Source organism: Rhamphochromis longiceps, linkage group LG1 (genome assembly GCF_057381845.1).
Source record: "Rhamphochromis longiceps isolate RC_006_pf linkage group LG1, R_longiceps_female_GT1.1, whole genome shotgun sequence".
Taxonomy (NCBI): Eukaryota; Metazoa; Chordata; class Actinopteri; order Cichliformes; family Cichlidae; genus Rhamphochromis; species Rhamphochromis longiceps.
The window spans coordinates 26,608,764-26,635,495 of NC_140557.1; the positions used below are offsets into that span (position 1 = coordinate 26,608,764).

The 26,732-nt window shown below is 37.3% G+C and overlaps 1 protein-coding gene across 1 annotated transcript in view; it reads right to left on the reverse strand.

Annotated features, from left to right (window-relative positions):
* Window positions 1–26,732, reverse strand: part of LOC146678834 (protein diaphanous homolog 3-like) — a 166,260-nt gene that overhangs the window by 112,155 nt on the left and 27,373 nt on the right. Inside the window, exons 11-18 of the mRNA XM_085403617.1 lie at window positions 26,497–26,607; window positions 25,910–26,028; window positions 25,535–25,651; window positions 19,858–19,976; window positions 19,686–19,750; window positions 19,198–19,302; window positions 17,517–17,834; window positions 15,930–16,044 (exon numbers count right to left, since the gene is read on the reverse strand). Of these exons, the coding sequence (XP_085259743.1) occupies window positions 15,930–16,044; window positions 17,517–17,834; window positions 19,198–19,302; window positions 19,686–19,750; window positions 19,858–19,976; window positions 25,535–25,651; window positions 25,910–26,028; window positions 26,497–26,607 (1,069 nt within the window). The remainder of the gene's footprint in view (window positions 1–15,929; window positions 16,045–17,516; window positions 17,835–19,197; window positions 19,303–19,685; window positions 19,751–19,857; window positions 19,977–25,534; window positions 25,652–25,909; window positions 26,029–26,496; window positions 26,608–26,732) is intronic.

Below are 26,732 nucleotides of genomic sequence, written 5' to 3' on the forward strand. Positions count from 1 at the left end.
CACTTTTGAGAGCTGTCAGCTCGTTCTCTGCTTGCCCACTCAGTACATTTGCTTGTTTGTTTCTCTGCTTTTTCTTCTTGTCTGTCCAAGTAAGTAAAAGGCACAGTACAAAGAAGCCTTTTTTACTCTGAGTTCATCAAATGTTAAAAACATAAATAAATAAATCTTAGTCCTTTGATATTACAACTATTTATGTCAATACAACCACCCCAAAGGGGAATGCACTGCGCAAGCATTCGATATATCAAAAATTGGAAGGAGATTTGAAGTTATAGTGTTTGCTTATAAAACTAAATCATCTACTTTTCTAAACTATTTCTCTCTTTACTGCTGATGTAAAATTAAAAGACTCCATTTAGACTGACGCAATTTCTAAAATTACACAAGTTCCTTGGATAATAATTCACCGATCAATCACAGAGTTATAACACTGGCTGGAGGTCTACACTCTTGAAGGATGATGTTACAACTTAACTTTACAAGGTCGCATAATAAATCCAAGTCTGTGGTTGCTTTGGCAACACATGTAACACGGTCCACAGACAGAGTTTTATAGGCGTTAGAAGAGGCTCTTCATGTTAAACCAACAGGCTAACAAGTATTTTGAGCAACACGAAATACTTCAGATTAGCTACTACCTACCTGCAAAGACTTATCTTTAACACTGGTGAGTACGAAGAGTAAAAATACGAACAAACTACAGTCTTCAAATCTGCATCATAATAATGATTAACTGCTTTTACTTTTAGTAAAATGTACAAGACAATCCCAACTTCAAATGTTTGTCAGATTTAACTAGATATAAAACCTTTTAAATTTCAATAGCTTTTATAAAAAAAAAGTAAATAATAAAAAAAATTAAATAGAAAAAATGTAGGGGAGAAATACTGCTCAGAAAGGTCAGGTCAGCATCATGCACCTTTATACAAATATACAGGTGCAAGTAGTAATGGGGGTTGTGCTTCTTTAACAGATCAATTGAAATCCCTCAGTGCATGACTAACATGCAGGTTACAATTTCACAAACTCCCACAGTAACATATCTGAAATTAGTTTGGGACCAACTAAAACTGATGCTGCAAGATAAGAAAAGCAAGTAATAATTAAAAAATAAAAATAAAAAAAAAATAAAAAATCTACTAACCTTTTGTTTCTGTTGTAGAGCAAACATCAAGGCAGATCATGCAGCCAAGCAGAAGTTGCAAAAGAAAACAAGAGAAAAAAAGAAAAGAGAAAGTAAAGAAGCAGAGACAAAGCAAACAGAAAAAAAGAAGAAGACAGTGTTATTTGAAGTAAGCATTACTTTAGACTTTTTGATGTCAGTAAAGAAATAACAAAGCACTACACTGAATGAAAAGTGATGCTGGAGACTATAGAAAGAGTTCATGTACTATATGCACTGCCAATGTATAATTGTTATGACAGTTTAGGTTCAATTTTGATTTCTTTCCAATAAAATCAAACAAAAAGCAGATGCATCACACAATTTTGAGATCTCTCTGTTCATTGAAATAGACGTAATGTTCTAACATTCAACACTTATTTGAAGCAACAATGACACCGATGGCTGATGATAACTGTGTCATAATCACATCAGACATTACATGTCAGAGGCTTGTTTCTCTCATTTGAATAGATCACATTACACAGACTGATTGCTCTCATCACATGCATCGGCATATTGTTTGCCAGATTTTAAACCTGCATAACTGTTTTGGCCACATTCACAGCAGCGACTGGAGCTAAAGTGCAAATTTCACATCTAATGTCTAGATAAGAATCTGAAATGTTCCAGTTAAACATTCTGCAATGTATTTTCCGTTGTGCTTGTGTTTGCACAAAAAAATGTAAAACAATATTCTCATCTACTTCCAATCTTTTGACATGGATGTGCAATTTTGTCACATTATTCCGCCCAAGTTCACAGGGATTTTTCAGCAAAAACAGTTCCACAAAACAAAAACAAAAACTGTGGTTACATATGTGTGCAGTTATGAAAATAAATGCACTATTTTCCAGTTGTTTTGATGTTATTCATTGCACAGGTCACCACACAATCTGTGACAATGACTTATAACAGAGCTAAAGCCTACACCACTTGTAATTCTCTGACTTTTGGAGTTTGTTGGTGAAGCTTAAGACCTCCATTCTTCCCTTATGGCTTCTTACTTCAGGAACTGATACAGTAACCACAAAGGCAGCAATTATGGCCCTCAGTTGTCAAGGGAGCAGATTAAACCTTTGAGTTCAGAAGCTGACATTGTAACAACAATAACTTTGTTTAATTTACTATTTGTGATTATTCAACATAAGATAAGTCTCAGTTATAGATATAATAATTAACTTTGGCTAACACCATAATAAATAGCAAATGCAATTAAAAATCAAACAGGAAATAAAGGAAGAGAGAGATATAATAAAGGTCATCACTGGGACTCAAATTGTGGATGCTGCTGTTCATGGTTACTATCTTAACCTCACAAATGAGAGGATAAATTTGAGTGAACTACAGAGTTAAGAGTCATGGCTGTTGTACACCTGATTTGATTTTGTTTTAAATACATTTTAAAAGCTAGACCTAAACCATAGTAAAGGTAACTCATATTTTCAGCTTGCAAATATAGTCTGTGATGATTAAGTTGACTGTGTATCATTTATCATGGTTGAGTTATTCTTACCTGTTAAAATCATGACAACATTCATTAAGTCTTTGGGGCTCTCAAATGACAAGACAGCTGACCTACAGAGGCTTGCAAAAGTATTAGGCCCCCTTGAACTTTTCCACATGCTGACAGATTACAGCCACAAACATGAATCAATTTTATTGGAATTCCACATGAAAGACCAATACAAAGTGGTGTACACGTGAGAAGTGGAATGAAAATCATACATGATTCCAAACATTTTTTACAAATAAATAACTGAAGAGTGGGGTGTGCGTAATTATTCAGCCCCCTGAGTCAATACTTTGTAGAACCACCTTTTGCTGCAAGCTCTGAAAACTGCTATTCACAAACGCTGTCCATCTAATCTGACTGAGCTGGAGCTGTTTTGCAAAGAAGAATGGGCAAGGATTTCTAGATGTGCAAAGCTGGTAGAGACATGCCCTAAAAGACTAGCAGCTATAATTGCAGCAAAAGGTGGTTCTGCAAAGTATTGACTCAGGGGGCTGAATAATTACGCACACCCCACTCTTCAGTTATTTATTTGTAAAAAATGTTTGGAATCATGTATGATTTTCATTCCACTTCTCACGTGTACACCACTTTGTGTTGGTCTTTCACCTGGAATTCCAATAAAATTGATTCATGTTTGTGGCTGTAATGTGACAAAATGTGGAAAAGTTCAAGAGGGCCGAATACTTTTGCAAGCCACTGTATGTAAGCACACAGATTCAGGTGCTTGTCTTACACTGTAAAAGTAGACGAGGAATATTAACAATAACAAACAAGAATCATTTTTTAATGTGTTTATTAAAGACTTGTTCCAGACATTGCTGTAATTTGCCCAAGACTGATAAGAAAATGTAGCAAACAACAACAACAGTTTTACACTAAACAGTTATTTATGTTAAAGTTTACAATTCCTATTATCTATGTTTATGGGAAAATTGTCCCTCAGATAATGGGAGATTTAATCTATATGAAATAAACTAATATAACCTTTTAGCTATATGCAATGGGAAAATGATAACATCTTAGGAAGAATGTGGGGAGAAATGGGAGTCCGTGCCTGGAGTTGTAATGGCATGAACTGACCAGGGACTAACAGGAATAGCAGATAAAACATTGGGAAGATTAAGTGAAGCAAAAAAAAAAAAAAAGAAAGAAACCCCCAGCCATGGTTCTGCATGTGTGCACAGACAGGGGCGGGCTTGGACGAGGTTAATTATTTAATAGCCAGTAAATGTTATCGTAAACATATATATTAGGGATAATTGAGTAACCATAAGCAGCGTTAAATCTTATTAAAGTCAACATCTATTGCCTTGGTAAGTAGCTTTAAAAGATTGTCTCAAAGGTCCTCAGACAATTACTGTATGGGTGGCTTTATTAGACCTACTGCTTCTCTACTGGGAACTGTCACTCTTCAAAGAAATGCAATTTTGCAAACTGCTTGCTCCTAAGTGGTTCACCTTAAAAGGTTAGCATGAGAAATGGTGAGATTTTTGACATTCAATGCAATGCACAGAGCTACACTCAGCACCACCCATTTTTGATGCTTTGAAAAGTTGATCTTAAGTTGGGGAGTTTTTGCTGTTTTTTTTTTTATTTTTATTTTTATTGGGAACACAAGCAGTGGGGGAATGGTCTAAAGGGAGCTTACAAGAAAAGCTGTCTACTTGCATGCACTACCACTGGCTGAACTGCAGTGGTGCTGTAAGAGAAAGAAAGTGGGGGAGAAGTAGAAATTATAATTAATTAATTATAAGTATAGCCGAGCTGAAGTTGACTTCCCTGTCCAAAGTAATGTTTACAGTTTACAAATTAGGTTTTGTTTAGACAGTTATGTTAAAACACGACAATAACTTTTTATACTTGTGTTTGAGGTTTGAATTGCTGCAGTGTTAAACCTCATCCTACCAAATAGGGTCTGCACAGACCCCAGAGATATAAGTTGTCGTCATATCTGACAGGATATTTAATGCAGGTAGGGTAGTTAATGATTGTTTGCCATGGATCCTGGACTGAAGTATCAGAGTAGCAACAGGAATAAGGTTAATCTGTCATTTTAAAGGACAAAGACCTAGGGCTGGGCGATATATCGAGTTTTTTAAAAAATATCGATATATTTTCATACGAGATATAAGATGTGACAATATCGTTTATATCGATATAGTCTATGTTACGTTATAATTATACTTGTGGAGCCGCAGGTTTGCCTCTCTTTCGTCCACTTTTGTCTCTACGCAACGTTACTCTGCCTCGCCTCTCCTTCACTGAACACAACTCCGCCTCCCCCATAGCTTCACCTGCAGGCAATGACAAGATGAAAGCGGAAAATCTCCGTTAGCGAGTTACCATGTGTGGGGCTGGACAGCGTCAACGTGTTAGCGAGCTAACCGTGCTAACGACATGCAGCCCGTAGGGCTGCACGGCCTAAAATCCTTTCATTTTCTCAAAAATCGACAGTGCGCAATATGTATGAATTCTGGTTGTGCTTACTGATGTAAATGATGTAAATAAAAGTGCCCGTGTGACATCTGGGACACAGTGTGACTAAGAACTCTCTTTTTGTTCTTAACTTATGGCTTTTAAAAAAAAAAAAAAAAAAAAAAAAAAAATCGAGATATATATCTTATATCGCCATCCAGCTAAAAAATATCGAGATATGAATTTTGGGTCATATCGCCCAGCCCTATAATGACCCCATATCTACATTCATCATCTGGACTGGGAACATCCCAAACTGGAAGCTATCATCATTGGAGACCTCGTCCATGCTGGGTCTACCTGAGACCTCTGGATCATGTCCCACACATAAAATGGAGAACCAGTTCTGCTACACTTCAAGCCCCAGCGCAAAAAGCAATGACCATCCTGGGAGTGAGGAACCTGCGGAGGTGACTGTCCAACTCTTGGCTGAAAAATCTGCTTGCCCAAGGTGTTGGGCAAGCACCTATGGTATGCCTATGGTTCTGTTCCTGAACCATAGGCAGGAAGGTAGCAGCTGCTAGCTCCTCCGGTCACATAACACCATTCCATGAGTACAGCATGTGGCAAACTGCATCTACTGTAGAGCTACATTTCGTGTGCATTTAGCTGTAGTTGCTTTCAGTCATTTTCTGTCGCTATGCAATGATAGTAAGAGCTTGGTTCACATTGCCAAGAATAATTCTCAGTGGGTGCTGGTCTCCACCAAAGCTTTGTCAAATATTCTGTTCATAATATTTATAGAATTTATATGTGCAGCCAAGATGTGGAGGAAGTCTCTGATTTTTGCAGATTATGTGGTTCTGTTGGCTTCATTGGGCGCTGACCTCCAGCTTGCACTGGTGCAGTTTGCAGCTGATTAAGACGCTTCAGGAATGAGAATTAGAATCTCCAAGTCTGAGGCCATGAGTCTCAGCTGGAAAAGGATGGTGCACAGACTCCAAGGCAAGGATAAGCTGCTGCCCCAAGTGTTTTAGTATCTCAGGATCTTGTTCATAAGTGAGGGGAGAGTGTCACAGGAGACTGACAGACTGGTGCAGCATCTACTATAATGCAGACACTACACCAGTCTGTTGTAGTGAAATAAAACCTAAGTATAAAAGGGAAGCTGTCTAACTACAGATCAATTTATTTTCCTACCCTCACGTGACAACCCAAATAATGTTAAATTAAAATTAAATTAAATTACCAAAAACTACCATAAAGGATTTTAAATAAGCTTTTAAGCAATAACAAAAATATTTTTTGTTTCATGAATGATTAATGTAATCCAATCATTTTCTTTAATAATGAGACAAAAAATTCATCTTTGGCATTAGATTAAATTTAGTAGAATGGTACTGAAATCCTAAACCACTTTTTTTTATTTATTTATTTATTTATTTTATATATATATATATATATATATATATATATATATATATATATATATATATATATATATATATATATATATAACAGGACTTGTACATAGTACATGTTGTAGATATGTCTCTACTAAAAACAATCCAATTCTCGAAGAAAAGTGAACATAACATTCACAAACATTCATTCCACCTCATTTCATTTCTGTATTTTATGTATATAAGTTTAGATGAGTTATTTATAGTTGGTTTACTCAGCTTTGTGTATGTATGTGTATGCATGTGTAATGTATATATAGACGTGTGTGTGTGTGTGTGTGTGTGTGTGTGTGTGTGTGTGTGTGTGTGTGTGTGTGTGTGTGTGTGTGTGTGTGTTTTACATTGCTGTGCTTGAGAGCCACCATCTACCGGAACCAAATCAAACCAAATCCTTGCATGTGTCTACACATATACTTGGCCAATAAACACGATTCTGATTCTGATAAAGTACTGTATTTTTCGGACTATAAGGCACACTTGAATCCCTTTAATTTTTTCAAAAATCGACAGTGCGCCTTATAATCCGGTGCGCCTTATGTATGAATTCTGGTTGTGCTTACTGACCTCAAACCAATTGTACGTGATACACGACGCTCAAAAATCTGTCAAAAAATGTTTTAGCACAACTTTGGTAAGCTACAAAGCCACACCACTTTGATGGATTGTCGGAGCATTACAGCTACGGCTTTAACGGAGTTAGAAGTTAGCAGGAAGTTAGCTTGCTAGTTTCCACCCCAACATGATATATCATGTTCTGTCTGAGAGATTTCTGAAAAATTTTGTAGGGTTACTGAAGTTGGGCTAGCTGGTATATAATGATATGCTGTGTGACCGCTAGCGACACAGCTAAGTTAGTATAACATAAACACAATCATGCTGGAGCATGAATGCTAACTTTTTTTCCACTCTATAGAAGTTAACGTGAGGGTTCCCAATGGTTAAGAACAAACGCAATCGCATGGCAGGATGCTGTAAACGGACCAAACTTCAGACAGGAGAACAACTGAGATAATCCATCCACAATACAAGGTTAGTCATTAATATACTGCAACAACATGGGAATAGAGCAGCTGCGAGAGAATTCAACATTAATGAATCAAAAGGTACAGAAGTGGAGGAAGCAAGAAGAATGAGTTGAGTAAAGTTTGACTTATCTGACTGCTTTGTTTCACTTAATGCTCCTTATAATCCAGTGCGCCTTACGATCCGAAAAATAGGTTCAATGATACGGTGCTGCCACAAATTCAACTTTGTTATATTATACACAAAATTACCAACACATTTAAAAGTATACTAAAATGCCCAATTAAAAACTGTTTTGAATTGTAGTTTGAAACCACGTAGGTATTTTCTCATGTTAATTATGTCCAGTTTTACTTAGCCCCCTCTGTAATTAAATCCTAGAAGGTGATAATGATTTTACTAGTGACAGCTCTGGGCTTGTCTGAATAGTTTGGTTCTCCTCAGTTTGCATTTGTCAAAATTACATATATGGCTCTAACTGGAAAACAGCCTCTAAAAAAGCAAAAGCAAAAATAACCACTTGGTTGACAAAACATGAAATTTAAGGACTAATGTAGAGGAAAGTCTTACAACCGGCAATTACAATTTCCCTCCCTCTTTTGCAAGTTAGTGCAAATGTCCACTGCTATAGTATCATAAAACTTTACGGATTAAAAAATATATATAAAAATACCTCAAGCTCAACAGGATTATTTTTCTGATGTTCTGAAGAGCACTTTACAGGCAAAAAAATCAATGTATCTGCACTATTCTTTGCAAGTCCACTAATAAAGAGTTATTTTGGCTGAGTCAATAAACAGAAAACAGATCTTGACAAGCTAAGTCACTAACTAGTGACACTATAATCAAATAAAGTTTAACAATCCAAATAGAAAACTATAGCTAGGATGAATGTAATGTTAATGTTATGAAAGTCAAAATATGAACTAAGACAATGAAAAAAAAAAAAACCTTCTACCTCGGGGGAAGACCTAGACGAATAGAGCCTTCAAAATGCTTTCAAGATAGATCAACATCCACAAGAAAGCACAAGAGTTATTAATGTATTACATTCTTAGAACCCATCTACCATGCACACCAGGCTGTCTCCTGTGCTTAATTCTGCTTTATGATTACTGCATTACACTACAGGCATAACCTTACAAACATTAAAGTAACATGTTGCCTCAGTTGTGTTCCTCGCTGGAATTTTTTCATTAATTTTTATTGATTAAGTCAGCATATTTGCATAATTTATCTACGAAAATAAAGAGCATATATGCATTTGTCTGTTTCTTGCTTTTTATACCAACTGTTCATAAACACAGAGAGCACACAAAAAAGCAGTCGCAAATAGTTATATTTTCTTTAAGCACCGGTTCGAGCACTGTTTAAGCACCGGCACAGTTTCAAAAGTACCGGTTTGGTACTGGTATCGAATAAAACCTAAACGATACCCATCCCTACTGGAGAGGTGCTCATGATCAAAGGAATGTCTTGATCCTACTGCTTGAACCAAGACTGTACAAATTTAAGAACATAATGACAACATTCAACAATCAGACTTAACACACACAAAATCTGGGAAAAAGACCATCACAGCTGTATTTTCAGCAGACATTCTCTGGTTAATCAAGTATAAACTACAAAATAAACAATAAATAAAAAAATACCGGTACCCATCCCTACTCTCCAGCCACTCTGTGCTGGGGGAGATTTTATTGCAGAAACATCCTATCTGAAAGATCTGTTTCTTGTGACGTTGCTTCCTGCTTTTATGACCCTTTTGGTCAGCAGGAGGACACACACACACACACACACACACACACACAGACACACACACAGTGCCTTGTCTTTGTAGCCAAGGGGGGTTTTACCGAGGAGGTGCTGTGTTGTGTTTTGTGTGAACTGTAACAGTTTGTCAATAAATAGCTGCGAGGGAAGCTGCTCTTTGAAGGATTTTGGGCTGGAGACAGTTTAGGAGCGCGAGCTCCAAGAGCTGGTTTTTGACCAAAAACTTCCCTTGCTAGCAAGTAAAAGATGTTAGTCTTGTTTTTGTCGTTAACAAGAATAAGTCTCTAAACTAGCGGGGCTTGAGGAAACACAGACCCAACAGTGTGGGTGACAGGAATTGTCTTAGAAAACTACTTAGAGGAATAAACATCACCAAAAAAAAAAAAAAAAAAAAGTTTCAAGAAATATGAATCCATATTTAATGAGGCAAACTGAGTGAATACTGTTTCACATTGTGTCCCGTTTAATGTTTAATGCTGATCCAGATGCTGCTGCTCTTAAGTGAGATGAAACATGATGCTACACGGCTGTGTTAATAAGAAAACAAACCCACAAGCACGTACACACGTAAGTGGTAGCAGCTGGGTCCGATTGCACAACCTACCAGTCATCCTGCTCTTACAACCTCCACTGGGACTGGAAAAAACCGTGAGGAGAACAACCTTTCAAATGATGTGAAAGACAAATGTTTCTTTCTCACCAAATCTAAAATGCATTACCCGTTAACAGTAACAAACCAAGCAGTTGGAACGGCACAGAGCTGAACCGCTTTTGCGTGCCTGCCCATAAGATGAGGCATGTATTTCATGAAAGCTGGAAAATAAAATTCTGTGAAAATGTGCAGACGTAAGGTCATTAACCTAACAGGAAAGTACAATGTCTTCAGGTGAACATCCCTCCTTTGCCATCCCCAAAGAACACCTGTTTGACTGTCTGTCTACTTGTTTGCCCTTTAGATCTGCCTCCATTATTCAACACTTTGACTATAGGGAGCTAGGGTTGCATTGGTGTGTAAGGGAGGGAGAAGGGGGCACTGTGCCTTGAGAGGAACGCCATAGAGTTGTGACAGGTAGATAACACCTGGATGAATAATTCAAATTGGCGTAAGCTAGCTGAAGCAGTGACAAGACAAGAAAGAAAACACAAGACGTGAATAAATCATCAGTGAAGGGACTAATAAATGAAACACCGGGGAGGGATAACATCTCTTCCTACCTCCTACTCAAGCTTTAATCATTCCAACAACCTTGTACATGAATATTCCAGATATAACCAGCTACACTAATGTCTTAGGCAGTAAGAGTATGGTGTTTTATTATGCAATATCACCACTAAAATAGTCACCAAAATACAAAACAGTCTGATTCCACAAGGAGTGCTAGTACTGAAACTACTACTTTTAAAAAAAAAGAAAAAGAAAAAAGTCACTGCACAAGCAGTCTATTTAAATAGAGGAAAGAATCATTTCTGTAAAACCAGTAATACTGTGATAATAATATTATTTTGATATTTCCCCAGCACATTAAAGTACTTTCTCAGGGATAGGACTGGCTAAACAAACGATCCATACGTGTGAGTTGGTATGACAACTCACACGTATGGAGTATGTAACTGTTTCAGGGGTCAGTGGCTTGAAGCTACCATTTATGGGAATTTGCCTAAGTCAGAATCCAGCTTTCATGTGTTAGCACTGGTGCTTCAGTTGGTCTAAATTAGGGGTGGGTTTTTAATAATCGATTCATCGATTAAAATCTATTCTGGCTTGGATAACGTAAAATCGATTCATTAAAATCCTGAATCGATTTTTTTAATATAAATTTATTTTGCCCGAAATGCCAGAATCTCTGGTGACATCTCACAAAATTTCAAGAACAACCAAACAGTTAAGACAGTAAATGAGAGCAGGTACACGGATTTTGCACATAGACTTAAACACCGCGGATCAGAATCAGTTAGATGTCGCCTTTCTCACAGTCGGGGCTGAAAGCCGACAGCTCGCTGATTCTGATCTGTCGGCGGGTCCGCGCTTTGTGTTCACGCCCTTTATGAGCCGATTCTAAAGCTGTTAGTTTGATCTCTCTCCAAACAGTATTGACCGAACCAGCAGCAAAAGAAGATCCAAACGCTTCACATAAACATCGTCATGAATTCACTCTGACTTTTACTGTTTTGCTTCCACCGCGATGCACAGCTCTCGCTCTCTCTGTACTTCAAGAACAGTTTCCCTTTCTTCATTAATCTCTTGCTTGTTACGCACAAATCTACTGTTGTTTACAGCGCTGTCGGCTGCTGTTTTTTTCCCTTTTACATTCTTTCGAAAAGAAAACCTCATTTCTGCTGTTCAATACTGAACAAATTTAAACTTTTTAAAATTATTCAAAATGCAAAACACTTAACCGTGTCTCTAATAAAACCGCTGTAACTTCAGAGGTAATGTTCATATGTTGATTAATGGTTTTCTTTCGTTTTTGATGTACTGCAGAATATTTTTATAAAATCCCAGGCCAGGAAAATCACCTTCATGTTTTTCTGTGTTTTATCTTCAGCTACTTTGACACAAAGGCATCTGCTGTGACGCTTACACCTGTGATAAAGTCTTGTGTGTGTCAGCTTCCTTTTTGATACAAAAATATGTAAATGTACTGATCTGAATTATAATATTTCTGACTGTCAAAATTTCCCAGATTTGAATCGAATCGAATTAAATCGAATCGTGGATCGAATCGATTCGGGACCTTGTGAATCGGAATTGAATCGATTCTAGAAATCAGTGACGATACCCAGCCCTAGTCTAAATCTCCATGGAAGCAATTTTGCAATGAAGGACATAAAACAACAAATAATGTCCCAAGAGTTTAATCGACTTCCAGGCAAGAGATTGAAGCAACTAACAACAGCTATCCCCGATAAGACATGGTAGTAAATACATTAGAGGGTTACCTAGGCAACGAGTGTCCAGAAAGCCCGCCAGTGACCATGAATGGGTTCCAATGTGGCCGAAGATTCAGATAGTGGGCTCCACCTGGTGCATAAAGCTGTTCATGACCAGGCCGAGGTCAGACTATAGTCAGCCCTCTATTTTCTTTTTATTTTATATTTACTAATTACAGAGATGGGCAGTAACGCAACTGTAATCTGTTTACTTTTTTCAAGTAACGAGTAAAGTAAGGGATTACTATTGCAAAAACGGTAATTAGATTACTGTTACTTTGCCGTAGGAACGCTGCGTTACTGCGTTACTAAAACCGAGATTTTTTTGCGAGAATGTCTCATGACAGTGACGTAAGCGAGTGTGACGTTCGTGACAACAGCTGTCTGCAGATCAACAATGGATCATATATCGAGTGCGCAGTGTTGGGGAGTAACGGAATACATGTACCGCCGTTACGTATTTAAAATACAAAATATGAGTAACTGTATTCCGTTACAGTTACCGTTTAAAAAGGTGGTATTCAGAATACAGTTACTTTGTTGAAATAAATGGATTACACTGCGGTACTTTCCTGTTTCATATTGTCGCGGGTCAGGACTGTTTGGGTTTTGTTTGACAGCTACGTGCTGTTGTTCCAGGCGGCAGCGTTACGGTTGCCATGGTTACAGGGCGACGCTCTCTCTCTCTGCGACTGCGTGTTTCCTGGGTGAGAGAGCGCCTTTTCGTTGTTGTTGTTGTTGTTGTTGTGCTAAGCTAACAGGCAGAATGCTACGAGCATAGCTCTAAAGAATGTAGCCTCATGGGCAGTGTAGTCCGTGCTGCAGGGAGAATGCACTGCCATACACGTTATGTGTCTGTGAGCGCGAGGAGGGAGAAAAAGGGGAGTGGAAAGGTACGGGTTGTCATCGAGGAAAAACGGGAGCTGGAAGCATGTAAATATAATAATAACCACTTCAGCCAAGAAGAGTGCCTGACGAGCCCAGTTGTAAGTAAGCTATTAAGACTCGACTGTACACCGTGTTCGTGTTTTCCTCCGAAAACAATAAGTTCCGTTGGAGCAGTCTTTCAACGCCTCTCTCTGTCTCTCACAAGAAAAGTTGACCCACACAACAAAGTAAAGCTATTTTTCGGCTACGAGCCGACAGGGACCCCGCCGTATTAGTCAGAGGTCCCTTTACTACAGTTCGGAGTCGCGGACCTTCAGTAATACTAATAAATCACACAGCAATAGTACATTCACGTAGTTGTAAAAAGCATGATAATATATTAAGTAATCCAAAGTATTCAGAATACGTTACTCTCATTGAGTAACGTAACGGAATACGTTACAGAATACATTTTGGGGCATGTATTCTGTATTCTGTAATGGAATACATTTTAAAAGTAACCTTCCCAACACTGCGAGTGCGGGAGAGAGTATGAGCGTGCAGCGTTTAAAGCGTGGAAGTACTGACCTTACTTTGAGTTTGGTTCCATAAAGAGTGACAAAAACATTAGTGTCCCTTGTGCGTTGGAAGAAAACTTCTTTTTATACCGAACACATAATTTAATTTTTGCTTGATGCATAAAGTTAAAAGCTTAAAACTAATAAAACAAGTTTTAAATAGAGACTTTTCCATTTGATTACATTTTGTATGATGGATTATGCAGAAAAAGTAGAATTGGGCTGAAAGATCTATCGCTTTATCACCTATTCAGGTTGTAAATCGTGTTTTTAAAAAGTAACTAAGTAACTAAGTAATTAATTACTTTAGAAAATAAGTAATCAGTAAAGTAACGGGATTACTTTTTGGGGGAAGTAATCAGTAATTAGTTACTGATTACTTTTTTCAAGTAACTTGACCAACACTGACTAATTATTAATTAATTTTTGTTGTTTAACCATTTATAGTTTCTGTTGCTTTTCAGCTAAATTATTCTGTATCTAAAAAAAGACCATTTCTTTTAAGGTTCATTGATTGCACGATGCTTATAAACCCAGAGTAATACTGCTGAAGTATCTTAATTAAGACAATTATTAATTATTACTTTTACCATCCAGCTGAGACAAGAAGGCTGAAGAAAAAGTGAAGTAGAAAGTTTAAAGCAGTGCTGAACACAAACTAATGAACACAACTGTCTAGACGAGTGAACTGAATGGACGAGTGCGGAAAATTTCTAAAAAAAAAAAAAAAAAGTCAAAGAAAACAAAGAAATATTATGTAATAATAAGTTAAATAATGTATTACACACAAATGCTTAACTGTGTGAAAACATCTGTTTATGAAGGATGTCCCACGTAAAAGATTAAAAATGGTTCATAATAATTTAGTGATAAAATGTCATATTTCAACTGTGGTAATTTATGTTAAAAAAAAAAAAAAGAGTCATTTAATTAAAAATATATTCTATACAATCAGCATTAGTTTTTCTGTATCTTATTTTGAAGGAGTAATATGTGTTCGCAATGCATTGTGGGAAGCAGAAGCTATAGTCAGTTGGGAAAAAAATACATGGTACAGAAAACCTGGCTGTGTTTAAACTTCATCTCCTGTGGCCTGAATCTTTATATTAGGGCTGCACGATTTTGCATAAAATGAGAATCACGAATTTTTGGCTTAGAATTGAGATCACGATTCTCTCACAATTTTCTTTTCCAATATAAATATTTATTGCACTTATTAACTGCACGTCAACTTCGTAACAGTTGAAACTGAACATAAAAACAATAAATAAACATAAAAACAATAAATGTCTCACGTTTTGTGGTTGCCGCAAAATGTTGTACTGCTTGAAATTCCGTCTCCACCGTTGCTCGACACTGCGTGTATAGAGCAGGTAGTGCAACAATAGAAAAATAGTTGCAGGACGGCACTGTGTAGCGTTTGTCTAGGGTGTTGATCATTTTCCTAAATCCCTGGTTTTGCACAGTGTTGATGGGAGCCATATCTTTGGTCAGGTGATAAGTAATAGCCTCCGTAATTTCTTTGTGCCTGCGGAAGTTCGACGGGTATAGGGAAGCGCTGTATAAGGTTCCCGTTATTGATGTTTGGGTGGTTGACCAGGACGGATTTTCTCCAGTCACTTTCTCCTCATCCCTGACGTGCTCTCCGTTGTTTTTTCCCTGCTAATTTTAGCAGCCAGCTTCTGTATCACGTGGTATAAGGCTCCGCCCTTGTCATTTATTGAGCAGGAAGAGAGAGCGCTTGTTTTCATGCAGATTACGTCCCGGATCAAAATGCAGTACAATCGTCGTCGTTGTTTTTTTTTGTTTTTGTTTTGTTTTTTTAAATCGTTGTCATTTGGAAATGAGATCGCACATAAGTATGAATCGAGATCGCGATTTTCTAACGATTAATCGTGCAGCCCTACTTTATATACACCATCGAAAGCAATGGCTTTTCACTCAGCACTTTCATCGAGTTATTCAAGCCACAATTGTAAAAGATTGTAAGCCGTCGAGAATACCGTAATAAAGGAGCAAGACGCTCAGTTTCCTGGCTCATGAAAATTGAGTTTGGCTTGCTGTTGACCTGCGTTAACATACACAGTGTATCCAACACGTAGCGATAACAGTGTAAAGGATAACCAAGCCTTCTCAGAATACAATGCACCACCTTGACAGATGGAAATTAAATAAGTGCATTAAAAAGTAGATGGTCTTACCTGTTCTCTGTGATCCAAAAGTAAGAGCAACTCTGTTGAGCAGATCTGGCTTTGCATACTGGTCCTCATCAACCCGCACCCAAAAACAGCCCTCTGACATTTCTTGGGGACGAATCTTAAAATACACAGCCATAATTTAACATCTTTAATAAACCAGTTAGGGCTTGACAGAGAAATATAAAGATTACTTAATTATTTATTAGTCATATTAAAGCCTCGAGATATAGTTTCCCATGAAGACTGACACCAAATGTTATAAATAAATAACAATAAGCACACCACCAGGTATTTGCATTACTTTCCAGATTAATATAAAGTACAGTATTCCCATTACTCAATGAAATAGTTTTCCTCCTTGGAACAATAACATAAAGTCAGCAGAACCTACAATACAGACTAAAATAAAGAAAGTCAGACAAGCAGGTAGATAAATAGATAGAAGTTGGTAAAACCTCAAGCTTAATTTTAAAAATATATTGAGGAGTCTTTAAATTGAATCCATAGTCTATCAAAGAATATTTTCAAAGTGAATACTTCCTTTGATCACCAAACACTGGTAGCACTGCTGATGTTTTGAAGAATCAACTATCTTTCACTGCATATGTTTGTAGTTATATTAAACTGATCTCGTTGTCACTGTCAGCAACTGGCTTTGAAAGGCAATTAGAGCCAAGATACAAACACTGTTGCGTGACTCAATATGCCGGACCTTACTAAAACACTTGTGAATATTAGATTAAGCAGAGTCCAATGAAACGCAACACTAACGGAAAGCTGACTTCCTCCTGTATCTATTACATGTGTAAATTGCCAGCTGTATTTTTGTATTTCCACCAAAGCCAAACCTTTCAAGTTCTTGTTATATGATGAAGAAATGAAGAATGGTCAAATTAACACCATGAAACTCTGGTGCAGATGTGGATCACCTTGTTTAAAATTGCAAGACAGGGCACTGACCTCAGCAAAGATACCCTTACTAAGTGCCACTCTATTAGGAAAGTGATAAATGAGTGTCACTGCATTAGGACTGCTGTTTGTGGGCAACAGTTGGAAGTTGAACTCTTATTAATGAGAAAGTTTTACAACAGCTTTGTCCCAAACACAGCCATATGCAAGGGTCTTCCACAGCTGCAGGACAGGTTCTCCACATGTCCTACAAGAATGTTCTCTGTAAATTTCAAACATCTGGTTTAATTTGCTGAACATCTGTACTGTTGTAAATCTGACATTAAATTATTAATCAAACCACAAACTAACATCGCTGGTGGTCTGAACTAATATTGCTTTGCGGATAACAACATCTGTATTAGTACCACAGAGGCTGCTCTGACAATAGCATCTGATCATCTGTTATTTTCAATTATTTCTGTCTTGGCACAAAGTGAGAAAGTTGTTGTTTAATTCTCAGAGAAACACCTGTACTTAGCAGGAGCTGCCAATAAACATCAGGAACGAAGTAGAGGGTCTCTACGTGGCCTAAATTTTAGTTTCTTCTTTCAAAGTTTTTGAAATACTTCATTTTTTATAATGTAACATACACTACGGTGCATTGTACCAACTGTAGTATGTTACATCTGTGAGTCTTACCTTGGACCAGTTCAGGCGCTTCATGGAGGTTTCAGGCTTGAATTCTTTCTTTGGCCTGAGGCCATAAGGCAGAGTGTGGTGGGTAGGTGAGCCTAGACCACCCCCAAATCCAAGAGGGGGTGGTGGGGGAGCACCAAATGGAGGAGGCATTCCAGGTGGTGGAGGTGGTGCAGGACAACCAGGTAACGGAGGCGGAGGGGGAGGTGGTGGTGGGACTGGCCCAAGAGATGCTGGAGCAGGAATTGGAACCCCAGATGGGATTGTTGAAGAAGATGATGCCTGTCCAGCATTGGCCGGCCCCACGGGTACAGCTCCAAACTGAAAATTCAAGCAAAATAAAATTCAGCTATAGAAGTAGAAATAAACGCACACACACACATGCACGCACAGAGCTCAGAACTGAGGCAGTTTTGAATTGAACAGTAAACTGTAGCCTGGAATTTAAAAAATTATACTTGAAATACAACATCATCAATTAAATTTCCAAAACAGGCTGAACAAGGCTGATGATACGACATCTCAATCAGCCAGTCCCAGAGTTCATAGTTTAGGGCTCCATGCTATTGCACTTAGCTTCCAACTTGAAATGTATTTTCTGCAGAATGAACGCCTTCGTATTTCATTTATTTATTTATTTTTTAAATATCACGTGGCAGTGAATTCACATGTCAAAGAAAACAAAGAAAAACGACTTATTGGAGAGACCAAAAGCAAAACAAAATGTGCTTATACACCATGTTCTGTATTCTTTCCTGTGTAATACCTCTACCTCTACCTAATACCTATGGATACCAGAGCTGTACTCTTTCAACCATTCAGTAAAGGCCAAATGCTCAGAAAGGGTCCAGATACTGTTAAGATCATACACACAATGATGTTTTTTCAAAAATACAAAAAAACAGAAATGCTATAGCTTTGTAAATTGTATCATATAGAGCAAATGGCTTATTGATCCATGCACCAGTTTTAGATTAAAGACGCCGACTAAAGGTCAGCCCTGGGCTCTTATTCTGCGTCTGCAGGGAAGAACACCTTTGCTGAATTAACAAGCACGAGTGAAAGTCTGTTTGGTGGGAGCGAGACTGATACAGGCATGGTCAAAGACAAAGAGACAAAGTATGTATGCATGCACCTGCACCGGTTAAATGTACCATCACCATTTGAACCAAGGCAGTATTTGAGTATTCATCCTGTGTTTGCTCACTCAAATTGAAAAATTATCATGGAAAAAAAAGGAAGCTCTTTTCCTCTCTCTGAGTGTGTAGTTATCTTGCAGTGCCAGGGTGTAGGAGTAACTCTCTGGAGTGTTGTGGTATGGGAAGGGGGGGCTGAAGGGGTTGTCAGAATAAATTGCTTTTAGAACAATTTCCTCTTATGGGATAGAGATCAGAGAATTAGAAATGGCCAACATGGAGGACTGGTCAGTATTCCTATTAGACTTAGTGTCAGCTAGCCAGTAGAGCAGCCTCTATGTCAAACCAAACGGCAGGCTCCAGTGAATAAAACCCCCACCCCTATGCCGCAACCCTAAATAACAAGAACATCTCACCATTGGAAAGTAAGAAAAGAAAGTTGAATTGCATTTCAATGCAATATTCAAGGGATTTTAATTAGTAATCCAATCCAACATTTTCTTACATCTCACATCCCGTTTCGAATAAAAACAAATGTACAAAAGTACCTGGGACCTGAAGGCCTGTAGCTCTGCTTGGAGTTCAGCTATTTTTTCTTCACACTTGACCAGCTGAGCTTGTGCCTCCTGTCTGCTTAGAAATTCCTCATCAAACTGAAAAAAAGAGCACCAAATATCCAGTTTATTCAACCAAGCACACATAATACTGACTTGGAATATAACTTGAAATTAGCTGATTTCAGCTAATGGTAGAAACAGATACAATTACACTGCTACATTACAATAAAACATTGTTTTAATATATCTCACTTTAAAATGAAGTTTGCGTATTTTAAGGTCAGTCTGGTCATTATTCCACAGCAAGATGTCACGGTTGCTAACTGATGTTTACAAAAACCTATATGGTTGTTATTCCTATGGCCTCATTATATTTAGATTTTTAGAAGAGTTTGTGTTTCATTAGTACCTTATTTTATACAACACATTAGTTTAAATGTCAGCATGCTATATTTTTGCTTCCTTTTGTCATTACTTGCCTTCTGTGCCAGTTCCGAAGCTTGTTGCTCATATTCATCTATTCGAGATTTATCCACGCACACCTCTGAAAAACAAAAAAACAACTAGTCAGAAATTATCAGTGCTCTACTGAAAAAAATAAAGTAATTAAAAAAAAAAAAAAAAAAAAGCTATCAAAATTGTGCAACTTGCCTAATAGGTGGCTAAAGTCGACATCGAGGCGCTTGCGGTAACTGAAATCTGGGTCAGTGCCACTACGGTGGAGCACAATTTGAGAAACACATTCCTCAATTATCTTAAAGTACTGTGGCCTGCGAGCGAAGATAAATGAGACAAAAAGTATAGAGAGATAGTTAGAAACATACAACTGTCTTTGAGCCACAGGCACAGGCTTTCAAGCAATTTTAATCTTTTATTTAACCAGGCAAACCATTAAGAACAAAATGCTCTTCACAATGGTGGCCTGATAATGGCAAAGAAACCTTAGTGACAAAATTTACACTCGCTTTTCTCTGCTGTAATAAAATTAACAATTTAAGTCACTCCTGGTAGCTGCATTTAAATGACATCAAATACTATGCATGGCTATCCACTGTGTTTACGCTACGTTACCTGCAGATGACATCAGGTTGCTGCAAGGTATTCGCATACAGTTCTACAAACATTACGCAGGATATCATATTACAGGAAATCATTTCTGTCTTCAGTCTTTTCCAACTTTCCTTATTGTAAAAATGCCGTTTCATCTTTTATTCATGACATGCTTAATGGTCTGAATAATACAATACAATTTATACCATTTATGACTCAAAGTACAGCAGACAAGTTAAATAAAATTGCCATCTCCCTCTGCAAACTTGTGGTGTCAGATGTTCATGTTGTGTGACTTTGCACCACTCACACAACAATTTGCTGGCAAAGACTTCTTTTGATTATCGCAGATGTTCAAAGCTTTAAGGCTAGCGATGCTATTAGTTGGAAATTGATTACAATTTATTAACACAAAATATAATCTCTATTTAATACTGAAATTTTATGCACTGCATTGCTACACACAAGAAACAGTGAGCAAAGACACTCTGTGCTCAAGGCCTAATGCTTTCCGCTTACTGTTGTACTTTAAATAAGGCCTGGGACTGCAAAAACACCTAATTGTATTTGTTAGTTTTAATCTGTTTAGTGTATGCAGGAAGAACATGGCTAGCAAAAAGATACGGGAAATGTGCCCGAAATCTTTTACAGTTACTGTATTATATCAGAGATAGTTTAATATACTAACAGACAGCTCTAAACTAATTAGCATATTACTGAGTTGTTTTTTCTTGTTGTTTTTCAAGTAATAGGTAAAATTTGAAAACAACTCACAAGAAAAAAAAAAAAAAAAAAAATCACAACATGGTACACTTTACATGCACAAGCATATAATTACTGCAATTAACACTAATTAATGGAAATTATACATTTTTCAACTTTGAGGGGGAAAAAATATGCACACAGATACCTTAATGCAGAGAATAACTACATAATTCCCAGTTTGGCCTCTTTTGATTTTTATTTAATAATTAAACTAATAGTGGTGTATCAGATGTCTCGCACTATATCAAATATTGAAAACCTATGCCAACAGGAAATGGAAGTACTGTAAGGAAAGAGAAAATTTATCACAATTTTATTTATTTAAAGTTCTGCCCCTCACTTTGCTTTTAGGAGGGTGGTAATGTGTTTGCTTACATACATGTGTCCATATATACCACAAATTTGGTATTCACTGAAGCAATATTTAAGCTTTCTGTAGGACAGGGAATCAACTGTGTTGATTGTGGAGACAGTAAATTACTAAAGTGAGGTAGATGCTAATGTTACACAGGTCCCTGTTACAAGACCCTTTGGGTTCCTTCAAACCTAGTGCCTTAATAAAAGCACTGTTTTGATGATAATATCAGCAAACGCTGAGTAATTGCATTTAAACTGTTTCATATGGCTCTGCTGGACACACTGATCACAAAATAACCAGGGCCAAGCCTCAATAAGCAGAAGGAAATAATATAATAACAACAGATGACATGCAACGCTGGGAGGCACAGTGCTATTGTGAGTTAAAGATAAAGTGAATGTTTGATCTGTTCATTATCTTACAATGATCCCGCTGAGAGTCCTAATCCCTTCCACACCAAATCATTAACTAATACTTTGATACTTACAAACAGTGATTAATCAGGGATATTGGTTTCCACCTCTTCCTAAAACAATGCAGAGACTGCATCTCATAATACCATGCATATGATTCGAAACATTAGCTACACAATGGAATCACTGAATCAAAAACATTAACAAAAAGAATTCCAATAACTAAAACCAGTGCAGTTCATCAGAGGGACCACATTCAGACAATGCCTAATCTGCCACTAAGGACAATCAACAATGCAAGACAAATTTCTTAAGCAAACCCAGTACACATATTTAACAGAAATACTATAAGCTAATGGAGCCTTAATCACTAAACTACAGGGAGAAATATGTTCATTCCATTAAGCTACTATTTTTAAACAGTCCTCACAATACTGATGTTAAATTATAAGATGAATTAGAGTGAATTCATGTTCTAGATAAAAACAAAATCAAAGGATAATGTATTATTTTTTTATGGTCAATTTTTAGTACTTTTTCCTGATGAATAATTTAAAACATAAGTCAATTATTATAACTGCTAGTTGTTATTAGAGATGGACCGATACGTATCGTTCCGATACTGACCTAAATTACTGGATCGGATATCGGAGAGAAATAAAAAATGTAATCCGATCCGAAGTATCACAAAATCACCTCACAAAACGCGCTGATTGGCGTAACCCAGCTCAGCGCATTGGAGCAGTATGTGTCACGTGATAGAGCGGCTGTTGTCTGCGAGACCTGTCGGCGGTCTGGTGGAGCCTTTGGAGCCTCGCTATGCTTCCAAACAGTGTCATTTCATCTCAGAGAAAACAGAGGAGTAAAGCAAGTGTGTAAGTGCATGTCTGAATGTTTGCATAGTATTTCCACGTTAAGCTTAACAACTGATATATGGAGCCACAGCTGGACTGGTCGTCGGAGTTCCATATTGATGTGAAAAGGAAGAGACTTGTTCCATACTTCAGGTAGAATAAAAAAAACCCAAAAACAAACAAAAACAAAAATACAAAGCTGGAGTTATTCTGTCTTTGCTACAAAGCTGACTCTTCTCTCATTCTCTCCCCTCCCTCCCCCTTTGCTACTTCAATCATGAAACTGATCAATGACCAGCTGATCGTTTTTTCTGCCGCAAGTCCCGTCTTTCTTGTTTGTTTATCGCCCACTTTGCGCCAGAAAGAGGAGACCAGCAGATAAACAACAGCAGCACGTTTAAGCTTGATAAGCTGTTGTTAGAATTGATTTAATATTAATTTTTAGTTTCAGCTGATGTTTGCTGGAGCCACGACTGTAAAAGCTGCTGGTCATGATATCCGTTTGGATATGTGGTAAGAGGGAAACATGAAAATGAATCCAGGAGATGTCCTTACTGAATCATCAGAGCTGAATAATGATGGAGAAACAGGATTACATTTTAAGTGACATGAATGAGTTGAAGAGAAGTTATGAACTGTTTCTGAGAGACAAATAACACCAGGATCCTTTTTTTTTTTTACGTAGCTGACGGCTGGTAATTGTGCAGGGGCAGGTCTAGCAAAGTTTTGCCAGGGGGCCAGGTAGGACATTAGCAGGGAAAAGGGGGGCACAAAAAATACTTTTCTTTGATATTTCATTTAAAATGACTAACTTGTTGATTGCGTCGATTAAGCATCACGAGGCGGGGGTGGTTCCCCTTCTTTTTTTTTTTTTTTTTTGTGGGAGTTGGCAATCCTATTAGTTAGGTTGTTTAATATTTCTGCTAGGTACACTTTAAAATACCAGAATAGGGAGGATGGTGTAGGTTTAAGTTTGTTAGATTGATCAGTGTAGCTGAACTATAAAATATTTTGGGTGCAGTGTATTTTTTGCATACAGGTATAACAGAATAGCTTTACTGTTTTGTTTTTTAAAAATTGAGCATGAATTATACAAATTGCAGCAAGATATTTATAAAAAAAAAACAGTTTTATTGATTAAAAAAAAACACACTATATCGGATTCATATCGGTATCGGCAGATATCCAAATTTATGATATCAGTATCGGTATCGGACATAAAAAAGTGGTATCGTGCTATCTCTAGTTGTTATGTGTAATGTTCTGCCTTTATATTAAATTAGAGAATAGAAGCTGAAGTTGCATATCTCAGACTACCACTAGAAGGACCCCACGCACCACCAGTGGTACGCATACCACAGTTTGAGAATGACTGTTCTTGATAAGATAGCTGATCTCACGGTATAGCTGACATCAATTGGATATCTTTTCTTATTGTAATCACTGAAAATTTAAGTAAACAGAGCCTGTCCTGGATGTATCATGGCTGAACAGTTTAAATTAAACTCAAATTAAACTCTAGAGTTTAACCCCTTCAAAAACAAATAAAAACAAAATAAGAAATCAGAGCTAGCATTTTCAAATCATCTAAATCTCATAGGTTTGGGGGTTTTTTTGTTTTTTTTTATAATGCAAATACAGTATGTCCCATATTATTATTATTTGTCTGAAAAAATCCTTTAAAAAAAAAAACCAACAACAACAACAACAACACAAAAAAAGTTGGGCCTGGGAAAGTTGCCTAGTTTAAAAACCCATGCTAACATACCTGGCTAAACATTTCCCAGCTCATTAGATTCAGTGGGGATAAAAACATCCTACAGAAACGCAGCTTTTCAAAAGCAGGAATGGGCAAGAGTTCAACACTCAGTGAAAGACTGTGCGGGCAGCTAGTTAAACAACAGAACAGTACTTCTCAAACTATCAATTGAAAGACATTGGGGGCCTCATTCTCTCAGTTCCAGTTTGTGATGCACTGTCTATGTACAACTCTAAATGTTATATATAGTGATTTACAAATCATTGATTTTAGGTTTTCTCCTCTCTTCTTACCATTTTTTTAAGATGGCTTCAAAAATTGTGTACTCTAGACAGTTACATCCCTGCAACAGGGAGCAACAGTGTATGTTTTTAAATGTATGAAATATTTGTGAATGGTTAATGATGTTTAGCAAAGTGAGGGCAGTCACAGAAGCACCAGTGCTTAAATAAAAAAAATGTATATATTAAAAATAATAATAATCAGACAGAGCTAGAGAAGAGCACCAAAAAGGTGTTGTTTTTTGGCAGGTGATGCATTTTGTATTCTTCAGACTAAAGCTCCATCTTTTGATCAAGCCAAGTCACACCCAACAGCAAGAGAACCAACATAAAATAAGCCTTTGAAAAGCACCATTAATAGGAGATGAGAAATGCTCTGTAGCAATGGCTTCTGTAGATGGCTTAGAGATGAAAGAGAAAGCATTCTCTTTGTTAACCAATGTCATTGAGAGGGTTCAAGGCGGCAAGAGCTAGACCTCCACATAAGCTCTTCAACAGTGTACATCATTAACAATGTTCAAAACTGCTTAGACCCTGAGATGTGTGTGCATTTAGGTAAAATGTGACATGAAAATGCAGTCAGAATACAGTCTAGAGACTGTAAATTACATTACTATACTCTGCTATTTTTAAGAAAACGAATAAGGCAAACCAATAAACCTGATTAGTGAACAAATACATATGAATAAAAACTACTAAAGGAAAATTATAAGTATACAAGTAAACATGTAGTCTAAATAAGGAAACATTTAGCTGATTCATTTAACTGACAAGTAAAGCATTACTCGATTCATTAAACTGTGTGTGTGTGTGTGTGTGTGTGCGCGTGTGTTTGTGTTGATTTTTACCTGATCAAGTGGTCATTTCGTATAAGCACGAGGTGCTGCAGTATAGAGAGGAAATATGGCTCTGCACTGCTGTCCTTTACCATGCTCTGCACAATACTGAATATATCACCTGCATCAGTGCAGCGAGTCAAGGATTTGTATTTCAATGTCAACAGTGCAATTTCACGTAAAAAAGAAGGTAATGACACAAAAGTAAATGTAAGAAAAATGTGTTTTGACTCTAATTTACACTTTTGTTTGCATAATGTCAGAAATAATTTACCTTAACTGGATCCCATGAATGTCTCATAAGAAAATTAGGCACAATTACAAGACACAAACACTGAATCATAAATCCAAATTGCATGTACCTTTTTATAATAAAGACAAGGATATTCAAGCTCACTCTTAATGTCTTCCAGTCTGTGAGAGAACTCCATCATGTCCTCTTCTTTGTGCTCCTCAAATACCTTGAGCTGAATGTCAAGGGCCTCATTCCTGATGACTAGCAGTTGCTACATAAGGATCAAGGTGCAAAAAGAAGGTGCATAAAGAATTATGCAAAATTAAATAGTGAGGAAAGCTCAAGATCCTTTATTAAACTCAAGTAAAGACGAGGAGCTCATCCTAACTGTGATTATTTACAGGTGTGGGCACCAGCGTTTTACTTTCATTTATTATTTTCTCATTTTGCTGGCAACAACAACACTGCTTACAAAAGTTAAACATGTTAGCTAGATGGTATAAAAGCCAGAAGGAAGATTATTAGCCGAGACACTAGAAACTTTATTGGTTTCTGGCTGTCGCACAGACAGAGGACGTGCAAACTCTCCTCTGTGTTTCATGAATTATTTGCTGGAGTAAAACGACGATATTTCACTGAAGTGGACAACTCATTTTAATATTAATGCAAGGTGAGTCTGAGTTTATATTGTGTTCGTCTGTGTGTGTGCGTTTGTGTGTGGTGGTTATGTTTTGCTTACCGGCAATATCTCTTTCAGGCCACAGCGCATAAATTCATTTCTAATGTGCAGCCTGAAGTCCAGCTCATCAGGGGATGTTACTAGTGCATTGATGAGCTGCATGCATGCCACCTGCAACATGGGGGTACACAGAACAAAGAGAGTGTGAGAGAAGGGAAGAGAGCAGAATGAGAGAAAGAACCAAAGAAAGAGATGATGGACTTTTTTCCAGAAGATGATGAAAAGCGTGCTGGCAT